We start from the raw sequence: 17,296 nt of genomic DNA on the forward strand, positions 1-17,296 counted from the left end.
TTACGCCGGGAAAACCTATAAAGTCAAACCCTATGCAATATGAACTATATTGTTTCCTTTCATCAATTTGACAGATATCCGAGTATACAGATGTGTCCGCATTTTCAAACTCCTCCAGTCATGATCTGACCATCCTGTATGTAAACTGAGAGACAGTAAAACCAGCAAAACCACAGATCACATTTATTAACTTCGTAGAAAGCACAAATTTTTCACTTGCATGAGGAGAGTGATAAATACGGCCTGATAACAGCTTTTTTTAAAATCTTTAGGGCAATAGGCACAATTAACACTAAGTGTAGATATAAAATTTCTTAATGTGGTTAGGGGATATGTAGAGAGTGACATAAAAACGTGATGAATATATTAATTAAGAAAACCATTTGAAAACAACTGCTAAGGATTGCTTTATGGTCTCCCCTGACGTACAGAATCTTTACATAAGTGTCATAAAAAATCTTCCAAAGTTGATATGAAATAATATTTATTAAATGTTGTTGTGGCAAGGAAGGGGGGGGGGGGGGGAGATTCAAGGCTACTTTCGTTGTTTGAAATTTGTCAGAATGATCCTCCTGTGTTTTATTACTCAACAAGTCAAACGTTGTGATGTTGTGATACTTATTGTTTAGTAAGGGTTAAGATAGTAAATGTCCAATTTAAAGTAAAATGAAAATAAATGTATTTGCTAAGCAAATGTAAAATATGAAGAACAAACAGGTATCTGGTGAGGGTAACTAAGTGAAAACACGTTGTTGTTGTTGTTGTTGTTGTTGTTGTTGTTGTACCCTCCACACTTCCCTCCAATACCAAATTCGTGATCCCTTAATGCCTCAGAACTTATCCTACCAACCGCTACCTCTTCTTCTAGCCAATTTGTACCACAAATTCCTCTTCTCCCCAATTCTATTCAGTACCTCCTGGTTACTTACATGATTACCCATCTAATCTTCAGAATTCTTCTGTAGCACCACATTTCAAAAGCTTCATTCTCTTACTGTCAAAACTGTTTATTGTCCATGTTTCACTTTCATACATGGCTACCTCCATGCAAATACTGTCAGAAAAAATTTCCTCACACTTAAATATATGCTCACTGTTAACAGATTTCTCTTCTTCAGAAACACTTTCCTTGCCTTCGCCACTCTACATTTTATATCCTCTCTATTTCAACCATTATCAGTTACTTTGCTACCCAAATAGCAAAACTCACCTACTACTTTAAGTGTCTCGTTTCCTAATCTAATTCCCTCACCATCACCCACCTTAATTCGACTACATTCCATTAGCCTCGTTTTGCTTTTGTTGATATTCATCTTATATTCTCCTTTCAAGACACTGTCCATTCCGTTCAACTGCCCTTCCAAGTCCTTTGCTGTCTCTGACAGAATTACAATGTCATCAGCAAACCTCAAGGTTTTTATTTCTTCTGCCTGGATTTTAAATCCTACTCCATTTTTGTTCTTTTGTTTCCTTTACTGCTTGTTCAATGTACAGACTGAATAACATCATGGATAGGCAACAACGCTGTCTCACTACCTTCTCAACCACTGTTTCCCTTCTGTGCCCTTGACTCTTACAACTGCCATCTGGTTTCTGTTCAAACTGTAAATAGCCTTTCGTTCCCTGTATTTTACCCCTGCCATATTCAGCATTTGAAAGAGAGTACTCCAGTCAACATTGTCAAAAGTGAAGACAAACATAGCAAATAATCATTGAAGTCTGTCTGTGTCACTGATGACTCTCAGTAAACTGACAACATAAATAAAAGCATTTAATATGGAGTCAGTACAGTAGAATAGTTTTTGAGAGTGAGGCATTACTATACTATCTCAATATGGTTTAGAGCTATTATTTTGTGCATGTAGAGGTACACTACTGTACGAGGGCTGTTCAAAAAGTAACATGACTTTTCAAATTGCACAGGCAACGTACATTCGATTATCAATTTTTTTTTTGTTATGTTGGTACACATGCCCCAAACATATGTTCACAATTTCAAGTGAACAGCATACTTCTATTGTTTGTGACAGATAGAAAGGTTAGATGTGTTTTAGTGTGCTCAGCAATTTTCTATCATTATGAAAAATGGAACAAAGAATTTGCATCAAATTTTGTGTGAAAAATGGAATCAAATGCTCTAAAACACTTGAAATGTTGACAGTGGCATACGGTGAGTCTGCTCTAAGTAAAAAAAAAAAAGTCTACAAGTAGTAAAACCTCTCCCAAGACAACCAAGAAGATGCCAATGACGAACCTCGCTCTGGATGCACCAACCCATCAACAACAGATTACAAATGTCAAAGCTGTGAAGAAAATTGTTTTCGAAAATTGTCGAATTACCATATGAGAAGTTGCTGAGGATGACAGCATATTGGCCGGTTCATGTCGTGCAATTTTTTCTGATGTTTTGGGCATGAGACGTGTGTCGGCTAAGTTTGTTCCAAAAGTTCTCAATTTTGATGAGAACCATGGTGTGAGTATCGATCAGGAGCTCATGAATGACATCACTGATGATCCTGATTTGTTCAAAAGGGTCATAACTGGGGACAAAACATGGGTTTATGGTTATGACATAGAAACCAAAGCCCAGTCATCCCAATGGAAGAATCCCAGAGGGCCAAAACCGAAAAAAGCATGCCAAGTTCGAACAAATGTCAAAGTTTTGCTCACTCCCCCCCCCTCAATTACCGTGGCATAGTACATCATGAATTTTCGCCTCAAGGTCGTATGGTTAATAAGGAGTATTACCTTGACATTATGCGCTGTTTACGAGAAGCAATATGCAAAACTGTCCGGAATTGTGGAAAAACAATTCATGGCTTTTGCATCACGACAATGCACCTGCTCAATCATCGTTGCTTGTGAGAGATGTTTTGGCCAAAAACAACATGACCATCATGCCTCAGGCACCGTATTCACCGGATTTGGCCCCTGGCGACTTTTCCCTGTTCCCAAAACTGAAGAGACCTATCAAGGGAGGAAATAAAAACTGCATCACTGGAAGTACTCAAGGGTGTAGCAAAAAGTGCTTATGAGAAGTGCTTCGAGGATTGGAAGAATCGTTGGCACATGTGTACTGTACCTGAGGGGGATTGCTTTTAAGGGGACGACATGAATACTGATGATTTACAAAAAAATATAAAGTCACCTTGCTTTTTGAACACACCTCGTATTAGTGTACAGTTATGTGAAATGCTTTAGGATTTTACTGCTACTTTTTTATTCTGTAGGGACCCTCCTCTGCCCCCCCCCCCCCCTCTCTCTCTCTCTCTCTCTCTCTCTCTCTCTCTCTCTCTCTCTAATCCACACCCAAAAAGGAAGCACATCTTCATTTATGGTTAGTAGGGACTGGAAAATATAGCATCTACTTTCGGCAAAATTCACGTATAGTTGTTTTTATTTACAATGATAAGATGCACAAATTTAAAAGGCTGTCGCACACTACATGAGTGAAGACAAACATTTTGTTTGAAATGTTTGGGGTTTGCAAGAACTTCAACAGTCCCCCCCTCCCGAAATGACTTTTGATTTCTTCGTTTGACCATATTTAAGCTTTCAACAAATGACTCTTCCATTGAAAAGAGTAACATTTTTCCACCAGTGAATTGACTGCATCTCTGATTTAAGATGTTTCTGGGCTTTATTTACCTTTTCCCACCCAATTCAATGATTACAAAATCCACAGAAAGATAAGTTGGACTCTTCGTGGGCATTTATAGTTGTGCGATCCATGCTTCATAATGCCACAGATAGAACTGACAAGGCACTTAGCACAGACATAGAACTGAAAGTAACTCTATTTTAAGGTTAGAGAAGGAATTTCGGCATGGCAGATTTTTTTTACCAGTCGCTAACGTGCGGACACTATATTCATATAGTGGCAGATGACCACGAATGCAAAAACAAACAAGAATTTTGACTGCCCTCTCACAGGGCAGGGATCACTAATCTTCTGTGGCGTTGGACGGGTCTTACTGGAAATACGTGATGGACCAGGACTAGTCGCATCACACATTCCAAAATAAGAAAAGAATACAATGAGCAATGCACACTACAAAACATTTGGGAAGAGCTAGTGGACAACTCCTTGTTGAGATTTGCAGAGTATTGTTAACGACACAGTTCGGGCCTGACCTCTAGCTGTACTTGACACAACCACTGGTTGAAACATCCACTACCTAACTTGCCACGTTAAAGTGTCTGCATTATAACAACTTTTGAACTTAATCCAATAGACAATCATACCCGTTTCTGTTCTATAAAATGCTAAGCCACACAGTTGAGTACTACGATGCATTACGGGTCATGTATCTTAAACAAACCATTCAACCGACCACAACTGCTATGGCACCAGGCCATCAAGTGCATTGACACATCACTCAGTTTATGCACTTTTTATTTTGCAAACAGTTTCTTACGCTTGCTATCTTTCCAAATTTGGCTTCAGCAGATGAGATACAATATCACTAACTGAAAATTGGTTGAATTTTCAATATTTATGTACAGAAAATAAAGCTATTTCAAACCATCTCGGATAAAAAAGTATATATGAAAGCAATTCACTATAAAATAGAGTCTATCAGGTAATTTTGTGTTTTTGCATTTTGAGACAGCATTAATTTCTCATTTATTGCCAAATGGGAAATTTTCCAGTCCTTTGTGATTAGTAATAAAGAAGAAAATTAACAGACAAGTTAATTTAAGCTTTACAGTTTCCTTAAATCATGGGGAAATAATACCATTCGAGAATTTCTGGCATTTGTGGTATACAAAAGGATATGTTTCAAGGAGTAGGCAGATTGTACAGTTGAGTGGCAGTGCTGGAGATATACCAGTAAAACAAAACATATTTACAAAAAGAACTTACCAGTAGCATTTTGGCAGAAAGCATGCCATTCCTGCAGAATTGACAATCCATGCCACTCATTTTGCAGCAGCAATGAACGTACAAAAGCATAGACTATCCACTCAACTTCTCTTGAAATATCTGACAGTCTTCGCCAGTGGTCAACCTGCACTCATTTTTAGAGGGAAAAAAAGTTGCATGAAATCATTATATAAAATATTTAAATGAATATAATTCTTAACATCAAATTTCGTAACTTCAGTAGCAGAAAAAGTATCACAGGCTTGATATAACAATTTGTGGTAAGTAAATAACGTAATAACTGTATAACTATTATATGCGCAGAAGGAGAAGCTATGGATACAGAGAAGGGTAATATATGACAGATAAGAAAGATGAACATTTTTTTTTTTTTTTTTAATTACATGAATTCATTCTCCAAGAGCAAAAGCAGGATAGGTGCTGTTTTTGAGAAATGTAAGCACGGGTGAAATAAGCAAAATTTTGCATGGCACTCTAGACATGGTAGGGCAGAATGTAATAAATATGATGCTGTAAGTATGTGACTAATGGTCATCTACTCAAATATTTTGGTGTATGGTCATCTACTCAAATATTTTGGTGCAAATGTGTCTTTATTACACTAGAATCTCGCTAATCCGGCCCTCAGTAGCCCGACCTCTCAGTAATCCGGCACACATCCAAAAGCACATGCACAATGAATTATCATGTGCAACAATGCTTCGTTAAACAAAGCTTTATATACTGTATTTGAAATTGTAGCTTTCTTTACAGTTCGGAGTAATGTCTTCTTAAAGGAAACACTTTACTCTGGACCTTAAGCAGAAACTCGAAATTGTAGGTAAGTTAAATTGAAGTTCTTTGAAGAAAGCCTTTGCTGCCGAGTTCAAGTTTGACGAGCAACTATTTATGACATTAAAAAGAAAGATGATGTTATTCGACAGTACTCAACACAAATGGATAGTGAGTTGGGAAAAAGGAAGCTTACGCGAAAGAGTAAGAATGAAGAACTTGAGGTAGCTGTTTATAGATGGTTCCTACAACAATGCACTGAAGGAATTCCAATCAGTGGCCCGATTATAAAGGAAAAAGCAGCTGCATTTAACAAACAACTTGGCGGTAGTAACTTGTTTGCAGCAAGCAAAGGTTGGATATCAAACTGGAAAAAACGACACGGCATTCGGCAGCTGACAGTCACCGGGGAAAGTCTCTTAGCGAACGATAAGGATGCTGATGAGTTTGTAAGCAAGATACAGAAGACAATAGAAGAAGAAGATTTAACTGCTGATGCCTTGTACTCGTATAACGCTGCTGAAACAGGACTCTTTTACAAGGTGCTTCCTTCAAAAACATTAGCTGCCAAGAACGAGAAGGAAGCTCGTGGTTACAAGCAACAGAAACAGCGCACAACATTAGTGGTGTGTTGTCATGCAAATGGGAGTCATAAACTACCAGATGAAAAATTTAAAAAAAATAAAATAAAAAAAATTGTTGGTGCTTTAGAGGTACCCAAAACACTCAAAAGAATGCAGCACTTGTCACAAATGCTGATAGCTTTACGAAGAATCAGCATTTACCAGTACTGGCATTCAATTCACTTGTCTACATCTACATCTACATCTACATCTACATCTACATCCATACTCCGCAAACCACCTGACGGTGTGTGGCGGAGGGTACTTTGAGTACCTCTATTGGTTTTCCCTTCTATTCCAGTCTCGTATTGTTTGTGGAGAGAGATCGTCGGTATGCCTCTGTGTGGGCTCCAATCTCTCTAATTTTATCCTCACGGTCTCTTTGTGAGACATACGTAGGAGGGAGCAATACACTGCTTGACTCCTAAAGGGATGTTCTCGAAACTTCAACAAAAGCCCGTACCGAGCTACTGAGCGTCTCTGCTGCAGAGTCTTCCACTGGAGTAACGCTTTTGCGATTACTAAATGATACTGTAACGAACCGTACTGCTATCCGCTGGATCTTCTCTATCTCTTCTATCAAACCCTATCTGGTACGGATCCCACACTGGTGAGCATCATTCAAGCAGTGGGCGAACGAGTGCACTGTAACCTACTTCCTTTGTTTTCGGATTACATTTCCCTAGGATTCTTCCAATGAATCTCAGTCTGGCGTCTGCTTTACCAATGATCAATTTTATATGATCATTCCATTTTAAATCACTCCTAATGCCTACTCCCAGATAATTTATGGAATTAACTGCTTCCAGTTGCTGACCTGCTATATTGTAGCTAAATGATAAAGGATCTTTCTTTCTATGTATTCGCAGCACATTACACTTGTCTACATTGAGATTCAATTGCCATTCCCTGCACCCTGCGTCAATTCGTTGCAGATCCTCCTGCATTTCAGTACAGTTTTACATTATTACAACCTCTCGATACACCACAGCATCATCCGCAAAAAGCCTCAGTGAACTTCCGATGTTATCCACTAGGGCATTATGTATATTGTGAATAGCAACGGTCCTACGACACTCCCCTGCGGTACACCTGAAATTACTCTTACTTCGGAAGACTTCTCTCCATTGAGAATGACATGCTGCGTCCTGTTATCTAGGAACTCCTCAATCCAATCACCCAATTGGTCTGATAGTCCATATGCTCTTACTCTGTTCATGAAACGACTGTGGGGAACTGTATCGAACGCCTTGCGGAAGTCAAGAAACACGGCATCTACCTGTGAACCCGTGTCTATGGCCCTCTGAGTCTCGTGGACGAATAGCGCGAGCTGGGTTTCACACGACCTCCTTTTTCGAAACCCATGCTGATTCCTACAGAGTAGATTTCTAGTATCCAGAAAAGTCATTATATTCAAACATAATACGTGTTCCAAAATTCTACAACTGATCGACGTTAGAGATATAGGTCTATAGTTCTGCACATCTGTTCGACGTCCCTTCTTGAAAACGGGGATGACCTGTGTGTCTATTTTTTCATAGATGATGCACTCACCAGAATGCTAAATTATATTGTTGCACTACATGATAGACAGCAAATCTGTTACAAGAATATAACAACGATATACTTTTTCCAATCTAATGACAAACTGTTGTACTTTTGGACTACGAGTGAACTTTTAGTGAATATCCATCTTACCTGCTCGAATCCTCCCAAAATTTCCATTGTGTCCATAGCAGAATTGAATGAAAGTACGCGCAGCTCACGTCCTGCCAGTTGTGCTGCTAGTTTGACAAGCATAGTCTTCCCAGAGCCGGAAGGTCCAACCTGAAACAATTGAGGAAGAGCAGAAGATCTTAATAATAGCAAAGGCTCCTTGCCAGCCTGAAGACTGGATACGCAATAACAGCGTAGCTGACACCATTTGGAGTAATATGTCATCTCTCACTTTGCTGAAGAACTCAGGCAGCAAATAGAAAATAGTGAAAGGATTATTCTACAGGAGCTGTCAAATATGCAATTTTTTTTTTTTTTTAAATATGATTTTAGGACACAAAACTGCTACGGTCATAAGCGCCCATTCTGTGGCTTAGTGAAGGATAAAAAACCAAATTGTACAGCAGCAGCAGCAGCAGCAGCAGCAGCAGCAATGGGAGTGAAACTCAAGGAGGACGGAAACCAAAAACGCAAGGAAATCTTAGAAAACTGCTATTGAAGGGGGGTTGTTTTCCCCGAAAAAGAGCTTCAGATGACCGATGTTTTCTCACTGATACTGATAAACTCAAGGACGCGATCGGCTGAGCCCGTGTCATCTGCTAAAAGGGAAGATATATCAGGCGACAGCTGTAAACGGGCAAGTAGCGGATTAAAACAGGGGCACCGTACACTGTTGTGAGCAGTGGGGACAAAGAGGGGGAGGATCGCCACTTAAAAGATATCGATGTCTAAAAAGACAGTGCCCTGTCAGGAGTCTAGTTAAAATTATCTCCTCCCGACGAGAAGACTGGGAGGAAGATGCCCAAGCACAGGGAAGAGGTTTCACGTCCCATAATTTATTATCGGGAAGTGCAGACCAATGTGTGTGGCATAAAAGACCAACACCATGACATAAAACACTGTAGATCGGCAAAGGGAACCGTGTGAATGCGGGCCAAGGAAGAGAGACAGCAGCCTTTGTCGTTATATCAGCTGCCTCATTTCTACGGATACCAACATGCCCTGCGATCCAGTGGAGCATGTGGAGGCAGTCTTGAATCCAGTGGACCAGAAGTTGGACGGGATAAAGAGCTTGGAGGTTCAGAAGAGAGCTGAGCGAGAGCATATAATATACTGTATCCACTTACGGTGACAGATGTATTTGGCAGCCTGGAGAACAGCGTAAAGCTCCGCAGTCAAAACCGAACAATGGTCGAGAAGCCAAAATCTAATAGGGTGTCATCAACAATATAGCCACTCCCAACACCAAATGTGGTCTTTGAGTCCTCAGTGTAAATAAATGTGGCATCCTCCATTTGTACGCACAGAGCAGCAATTGCCTGACAATAAACTATAGGTGGGGCACTATCCTTGGGAAGCTAGCAAAGGTCATGGAGAAGGCAGGTCTGAGGGCGAAGCCAAGGTGGCGCCGTAATGCCATTTGTCAAGAAAGTTTTAGGAAATTGGAAGGAAAGGAAATGTAGCAGTTGATGGAAGTAGACTCCCAGTGGTAGTAGAGAGGATGGGCGGCCTGCATACCCTAAATCCAAGGAGGCGTCGAAAGAAAGGGCATCAATCGGATGAGCAAGCTTGGAAGACAGATGACGAGCTTAACGATTGAGGACAGATCACGGATTGGACAGCGGAGGTTCAGCAGCCTCAGCGTAAAGGCTCTCCACGGGGCTGGTGTAAAAAGCTCCAGATGCTAAACACAATCCATGGCGGTGGACAGAGTCGAGACACCGAAGAAGACGGCCATGCAGATGAATAAACTATGCTTCCATAGTCCAATTTCGAGCACACTAAGGCACAATATAGGTGGAGGGGGACCACTTGGTCCACTTCCAGGAAGTACCACTGAGAACACGGAGGGTGTTGAGGAATCACAGACAGCGAGCCAAAAGATGTGAAACATGGGAAGACCAGCACAGTTTACTGTCAAACATACATGCCAAGACAGGGCCTAGAAGTAGGGAAGGCGGATAAAACTCTGCATGACGCCAAAAATTTACACAGGTAGTCTTACTAGGAGAAAACCAGAAGCTGGTTTTGATGCTCCATGAGTGGAGGTGATCGATACATCCTTTAAGTCGTCATTCAAGAAGGCTGGTCCACTGAGAGGTGTAGTAGATTGTAAAATCGTCAACAAAGAGGGAGCCGAGACATCGGGAGCTCTGGGGCACCCCGTTTTCTTGGGAGAACATACGGGAGTGAGAGTAGTGTTCACCCGCACCTTAAATGTGCGCTCTGTCATAAATTCGCAAATGAAAAATGGTAGCCGACCTAGAAAGCCCCAATACAACAGTGTGCGGAGGATGCCTGTCCTCCAACAGGTATCATATGCCCTCTCCAGTTCAAGAAATATAGCTACCGTTTGGCGTTCCCAGAGAAAATAATTCATGATATAAGTGGCGAGAGCAACAAGATGGTCAACTGCGGAACGATGCTTTTGGAAACCACACTGGGGGGTTTCGGGACTCCTGCCACCAGCCTAAATGTCAATTTACCATACACTCCAAAACCTTACGTACACTACTCGTGAGAGATATGAGGCAGTAGCTGGATGGGAGACGTTTGTCCTTTCCAGGTTTCAGAACAGGAATGACGGTAGCTTCCCGCCATCTTCTGGGAAAGGTACTGTCGGTCGAAATTCGATTATACAGGCAAAGGGGGTAATGCAGACTACAGTATGATAAATGCAGAAACATCTGGATGTGGATGCCAACCAGTCCTGTGGCGGAAGAGCAAGAGGAAGGGTGTGTGTGTTGGAGTTACCACATAGCAAAAATGGTATTATAGCTTTCACAATTTTCAGAGGAGAAAGCAAGAGGTCGCACTTCCGCTGCTTGTTTCTTCAGGAGAAAGGCTGGTGGCTAATTTAAAGAGCTCGAAATCCCAGCCAAGTGTTGACCCAATGAGTTAGAAATTGCAACTGGGTCCACTAAGGTATCCTGCACGACAATTAGCCCAGAGATCAGGGAGAAATTAGATGTGCCAGATAACTGTCGAATTCAACTCCAAACTACAGATGAGGAATTGAATATGTTAAAGGAGCTGGTAAAGAAGTACCAGCTTGCCTTCCTACTATCGCAGATGATGCGACGGCATCATGCAAATAACTGCTTATAGTGGAGACAGTTGGCCAACGTAGGATGGTGGTGGAAAACACGAAGAGCACATCTCCACTTGCGTATTGCATTACGGCACACCTCTTTCCATCAAGGAACTAGGGGGTGTCGGGGCAAAGGGGAGGTAAGAGGTATGGAACAATCCCTGGCTGTAAGAATAACTTCCATAACATGAGTGACCTGATCACCGATGCTAGGAAATTATTGGTCATCAAATGTTGCTAGAGAGGAGAAAAGAGTCCAATGAGCTTGGAACATGACTGGCTGGTAGGATTAAACCGCTGACACCAATAGCCAACCATAGGGTTGGGGATGTAAGGGAAAACTGAAATGATCTCATATCGCGCTTTAATGTTTGACAGAAAATGAACCCTGTCAAATGTCAAGAAGAGTGTGCAGGTCGGTAGCAACCCTTTTCATGACTCGATGTATGGCCATTTTGCCCTGGTCAGATAGGCAATTTTGAATGCCCTCATTGGATAATATATTGCGTGATCTTGTATAAACCATCTCGAGCAATGAATTTAAAGTACGGTGTGCTTCCACCTGGACAGGGAGTGTGTGTAGCAGTAAAGTTCGAAGCTATTTATGTGCCTGGAGGGCACCGTCTGTTGCTACCAACAAGGTGCCATTTCGTAACCAGGAACAAGACATTACATGACCTGCAACTGCATTGACACCTTTCTGTATAATGAAAGGGTTGACTGTGGAGAAGTCTTGACCTTCATCAGATCGAAAAACAACTAGGAGCTTTGCCACTGATGGAAGAATGTTCTGTGGCTGAGACTCACCTAGCTTTCTCTTGTGGGCAGAATTTGTAGAAGTAAAGGAAACCATTGTGAAAGTATCCCCCATGATTACTGACTTCTCTGATGGCGCGGTCTTTCCTAGTGAGGAGCCCCTCTCTGAGGTCACTCCTGCCTTAGGTGATTGTCCACACCTCCCGAGAAAGAGACGGAGCGACCAGTCGGCACATTTGGAAGGTACCAGCTCGGGTAATCACCCATCCCTGGGCCTGGCCTTTACCAGGAGATACATATGTGTCCTACTTGTCTAGCCGGGGCGGGGAATTATGCATTACCCCATCACCAGCTACACCTGGGAATGTTTGGGTCGGCCTTCAGGCATGCACAGGGAGGAATGAAAGAGAAAGGGAGGAACAAAGAAAAGGAAAGAAGAGAAGTGGTCTCAAATGCCGCAGCAAAGAAGAAGGCAAAGAGAAGACTCAAGGAAAAAAAAGAGGACAAAGTGAGGACACAGACTTTCCAGTATAGAGAAAAAAGAAGAGAAACCATGCCTTACAGTCACAAGCACCTGTTTCCGGATGTAGGCACAAAACATACTCCCAAAGAGAGGGTGAGGGGGAGGGGAGGGGAAGGGAAGGGGCAGGGGGAGAGATTGGGGACAGGGAGGAATGTGGAAAGGGAAGGTGTGCAGCCCGGAAAGGAAAGAGAGCCACACCAGCTCAGGGTCCCGTGCTTGCCACGCACGTATCCACAACAGAGTTGTGGACGCCCTGGGGGGGCAAATATGTCTTAATTCTTTTAAACATATAATGGAGTGACTGACTCAGTGCAGTGTTGTTGTCTATGGGAGGTTGTGAGGTCACATGTCTCAGTATAATAGAAAGGGGTGGCATTACTGAGTAGTACTGGGATGAACTATAATAACGATTATTTTCCGATAGAGCTGTGCAGTATTTGAAAACTGTATTTTTGTTAATGTGCATATGTGACCTAATTCATAAAAATAGTTGCATCCATAATAAATTTGTGAGTATGGAAGAAATGCAGGGTGTAAACGCAAACAAGTAAAAAAAAATAAATAAATAAATAAATAAATAAATAAATAAAAATAAAAAACCCACACGGGTTTTTCCTAGATTTCCCAGATAAAAGTACAATTTTTCTCAGATGAAAATACGCTTTTTCCCTGGTGGAAATACATCATTTCCCAAGTGAAAGTACATTCTTCCACATTAAGTGGCAATATACTTTCCCTTGGAGTTGCACAACTTATCACTCATTTGAATGGTGAAGGTTTTATTCACTGGAATTTTATGAAATGAAACTCAACAAAAAACAACAATGTGTTTAGGAAAGATCTTTATGTATGGCAACATTTACACTGTGTATTTCCATATTGTGATGGGGAACTGGAATTAAATAGTAGGAAAGAGAAGAGAATTTAAGAATCATGAAAGAAGGCTGTATATGTGGAATAGACCTGGACACACAAGAAGGTTTCAAATTGATTGTATAATGGTTAGACAGAGACGTAGGAACCAGATTTTACATTATAAGACATTTCCAGGGGCAGATGTGGAATCTGACTACAATTTACTGATTATGAACTGTAGATTGAAACTGAAGAAACTGTGAAACGGTAGGAATTTAAGGAGATGGGACCTGGAAAGACTGAAAGAACTAGAGGTTGTAGATTCAGGGGGAGCATTAGGGAACGACTGACAAGATCAGGAGCAAGGAATACAACAGCAGAAGAAGAATGGGTAGCTTTGAAAGATGAAATAGTAAAGCCAGAAGATCAAGGAGGCAAAAAGACTAGGCATAGGAGGAATCCTTAGATAACACAAGAGACATTGAATTCAACTGATGAAAGTAGAAAATTTAAAAATGCAGCAAATGAAGCAAGGGATAGGGAATACAAACATCTAAAAAACTAGATTGACAACAAGTGCAAAATGGCTAAGCAGGAATAGCTAGATGACAAATGTAAGTATTTAGATGGATATTTCACTAGGGGAAACATAGATACTGCCTACAGGAAAATTTAAGAGGCCTTTGGGGGAAAGAGAAGCAGCTGTATGAATATCACGAGCTCAGATGGTAAACCAATCCTAAGCAAAGAAGGTAAAGCTGAAAAGTGGAAGGGGTATATGGAGCATCTATGCAAGGGAGATGAACTTGAAAACAATAATATAGGAAGGGAAGTGGGTGCAGATGAAGATGGGACATGTAATACTGCGAGAAGAATTTGACAATGCTCTGAAACATGGCGAAACAAATCCCCGGGAGTAAACAACATTCTGTCAGAACTATTGATAGCTTCGGTAGAGCCACCCACGACAAAACTCTTCCATCTGGTGTGCAAGGTGTATGAGATGTGTGAAATACCCTCAGGCTTCAAGAAGAATGTGGTCATTCCAATTCCAAAGAAAGCAGTTGCTGACAGGTATGAAAATTACTAAACTACCAGTTTAATCAGTCATGGTTGCAAAACACTAACACAAATTCTTTACAGACGAATGGAAAAACTGGTAGAAGCAAACCTCTGGGAAGATCAGTTGGACTCCAGAGAAATGCAGGAACACGCGAGGCAATACTGATCCTACGACTTATCTTAGAAAATAGGTTATGGAAAGGTAAACCTACATTTATAAATTTATAGACTTAAAGCTTTTGACAATGCTGACTGGAATACTCTTTTCAAAATCCTGAAGGTGACATGGGTAAAATACAGGGAGCAAAAGGCTATTTACAACTTGTATAGGAACCAAAGGGAAATTATAAGAGTTGAGAGATATGAAAGGGAAGCAGTGTTTGACAAGTAAGTGGTACAGTGATGTAGCCTATCCATCATGTTATTCAGTCTGTACATTGAAAAAGCAGTAAAGGAAACAAAAGAAAAAATAGAGTAGGAATTAAAATCCAGGAAGAAGAAATAGAAACCTTGAGGTTTGCTGATGACATTGTAATTCTGTCAGAGACAGCAAAAGACTTGGAAGAGCAGTTGAACGGAATGGACAGTGTCTTGAAAGGAAGATATTAGATGAACATCAACAAAAGTAAAACGAGGATAATGGAATGTAGTCAGATTAAATCAAGTGAAGCAGTTGGAATTAGATTAGGAAATGAAACACTTATAGTAGTAGGTGAGTTTTGCTATTTGGGTAGCAAAGTAACTGATAATGGTTGAAACAGAGAGGATATAAAATGTAGAGTGGCAAAGGCAAGGAAAGTGTTTCTGAAGAAGAGAAATCTGCTAACATCAGATATATATTTAAGTGTGAGGAACTCCTTTCTGAAAGTATTTGCATGGAGTGTAGCCATGTATGGAAGTGAAACATGGACAAAAAATAGTTTTGACAATAAGAGAATAGAAGCTTTTGAAATGTGGTGCTACAGCAGAATGCTGAAGATCTGACGGGTAGATCACGTAACTAATGAGAAGGTACTGAATAGCATTGGAGAGAAGAGAAATCTGTGGCATGCACAACTTGGCCAAAAGAATGGATCATTAGTCAAACAAAAGTCCATTTCTCTTCTGCAAAAAGACTCCAATGAGTGGACGAAAATACCATACAAAAATAGAGATGTAAATACGAAAACATCACCAGGGAGTGAAAACACCAAACAGTTGGTGGTTAAAAACAAATTTCATGTTCTTTCCGTGAGTGAAGAGGTGGATTTACGCCTAATATCGGTATGGGAACACGAACTTTAGCATGCCATCTTTTGCACATAGTAATGGGACAAACGAGGAAGACAAAAACAACAAAAACATACAACAGCGCAAAGATGACAGTAGTGTATTATTTTTGACGGACAGTCACGGCAAAAATATGACGAGACTTTTCAAAGAAAACAAAAAATATGATGCAACAGGTATTGTTAAGCCAGGAGCAACAACAAAAAAACATTATTGGTGTCGACTTACACAATAAAAAGTCGAGGAAAAATGACTCTGTGGTGTGTACAGCGGGTGTAAATGATATCGCAAAAAATGAAGCAAATTACTGCCTAATGGAACTACCAAAGTTCCTGGAATGCAATAAACAGCGAAATACAGTAGTTGCAACTTTACCACACAGATATAATCTAATGTATCACTCGTGTCTCAACAAAGAAATTTGAAAAACTAATATTAAAATAAAACAAATGTGTTCTTTGTTTGGAAGATGTAACACCCTCAATATAGGGAAATTGGACAGATGCCAGCATACCAAACACGGAATGCAACTAAATTACGAAGGAAAAAACTTTGTGTGTAAAACAATAAATGAAATCATTGCGAACAGAGAGAGAGCGAACAGCAAAGTTCTGTGTACCAGTGTGGGACCAGTCTCAGCAGCATCATGAAAAAGGAGCAGAATCATCAGTGTCAGCACCAACAGCTGAAACATCAACACATGCAGCAGAAACTGTTGCCTGTCCTACATGCAACAGAAAGCAAACCCAGTGTTTTTTATGGTGAGTAACATGAGAAAAAAGGATTCCAAGCTGCACGAAACATCTCTCTCGTGTGTTCAATATGAGTCTTCCACATCTCAAGCAATACTACCATTACTGTACTGGAAAAAACCACTCCTAGCAAACATCATGCAAATGCAGGGGTGAGCAAAAATCTAAACTCTGTCTTTATTCCACCAAAATATATGTAATCTCAAGAACGAAATAGACCAGTTGCAAATACATTAAAATGACAAGTGTGAAAGCGAGCCCGGTATACTGTGTTTCTCAGAACATCATGTTATGAGTGATATCCACATACTACAAATTGAGAACTTTAGTTTAGCTGCACATTACTGTATATCTATTATGAGAAAAGGTGGAGTTGCAATATTTGTAAAAGACAATCTAGTGTATTAATCTCTAGATTTAAGCAAATACTGTGATGAACAGCATTTTGAGGTGTGTGGCATCGAGTTAACAGCAGACAGTGCAACATTTACTGTACTGGATGTTTACAGGGCACCTGCTGGAAATCTGAATGCATTTCTGAGACAAACAGAATCACTTCTGTCCCACCTATATTGGAAAACTAAATCAACCACTGTTATGGGTGACTTCAATGTGGAGTTTTTAACAGAAAATAGAAACAAAACTGATTTTGAACACTTGATGTACAGTTACAACTTAGTACCAGTGATAGACACTCCAACTAGAGTGATAGCCAGTTCTAGCACTTTAATAGATAATGTATATGCAGATAAGGATATTTACAATAATTTAACTGTGAAAAGTATTATAAATGGCCTCTCTGCTCATGAAGGGCAATTCCTCACTCTAAACCAAATAAATGTACAAAGGAAAGAAAATTTCATCTGGAAAAAATTTAGTATTATAAATGAACACACCACTGAAAACTTTAATCAGCAATTACAGCTATAGTCCAGTCAAATTGCAGAAATACCTTGCAAAAGGTGGGGTAGAAGAGTTTATTTTTTCAAC

At 40.4% G+C, this 17,296-nt stretch overlaps 1 protein-coding gene across 1 annotated transcript in view; it reads right to left on the bottom strand.

Annotated features, from left to right (window-relative positions):
- Positions 1–7,843: 7,843 nt before the first annotated feature.
- Positions 7,844–17,296, bottom strand: part of LOC124545945 (midasin-like) — a 202,792-nt gene continuing 193,339 nt past the window's right edge. Inside the window, exons 34-35 of the mRNA XM_047124906.1 lie at positions 7,981–8,109; positions 7,844–7,861 (exon numbers count right to left, since the gene is read on the bottom strand). Coding sequence (XP_046980862.1) covers positions 7,844–7,861; positions 7,981–8,109 — 147 coding nt within the window. The remainder of the gene's footprint in view (positions 7,862–7,980; positions 8,110–17,296) is intronic.

This window comes from Schistocerca americana, chromosome 8 (genome assembly GCF_021461395.2).
Source record: "Schistocerca americana isolate TAMUIC-IGC-003095 chromosome 8, iqSchAmer2.1, whole genome shotgun sequence".
NCBI classification, from domain to species: domain Eukaryota; kingdom Metazoa; phylum Arthropoda; class Insecta; order Orthoptera; family Acrididae; genus Schistocerca; species Schistocerca americana.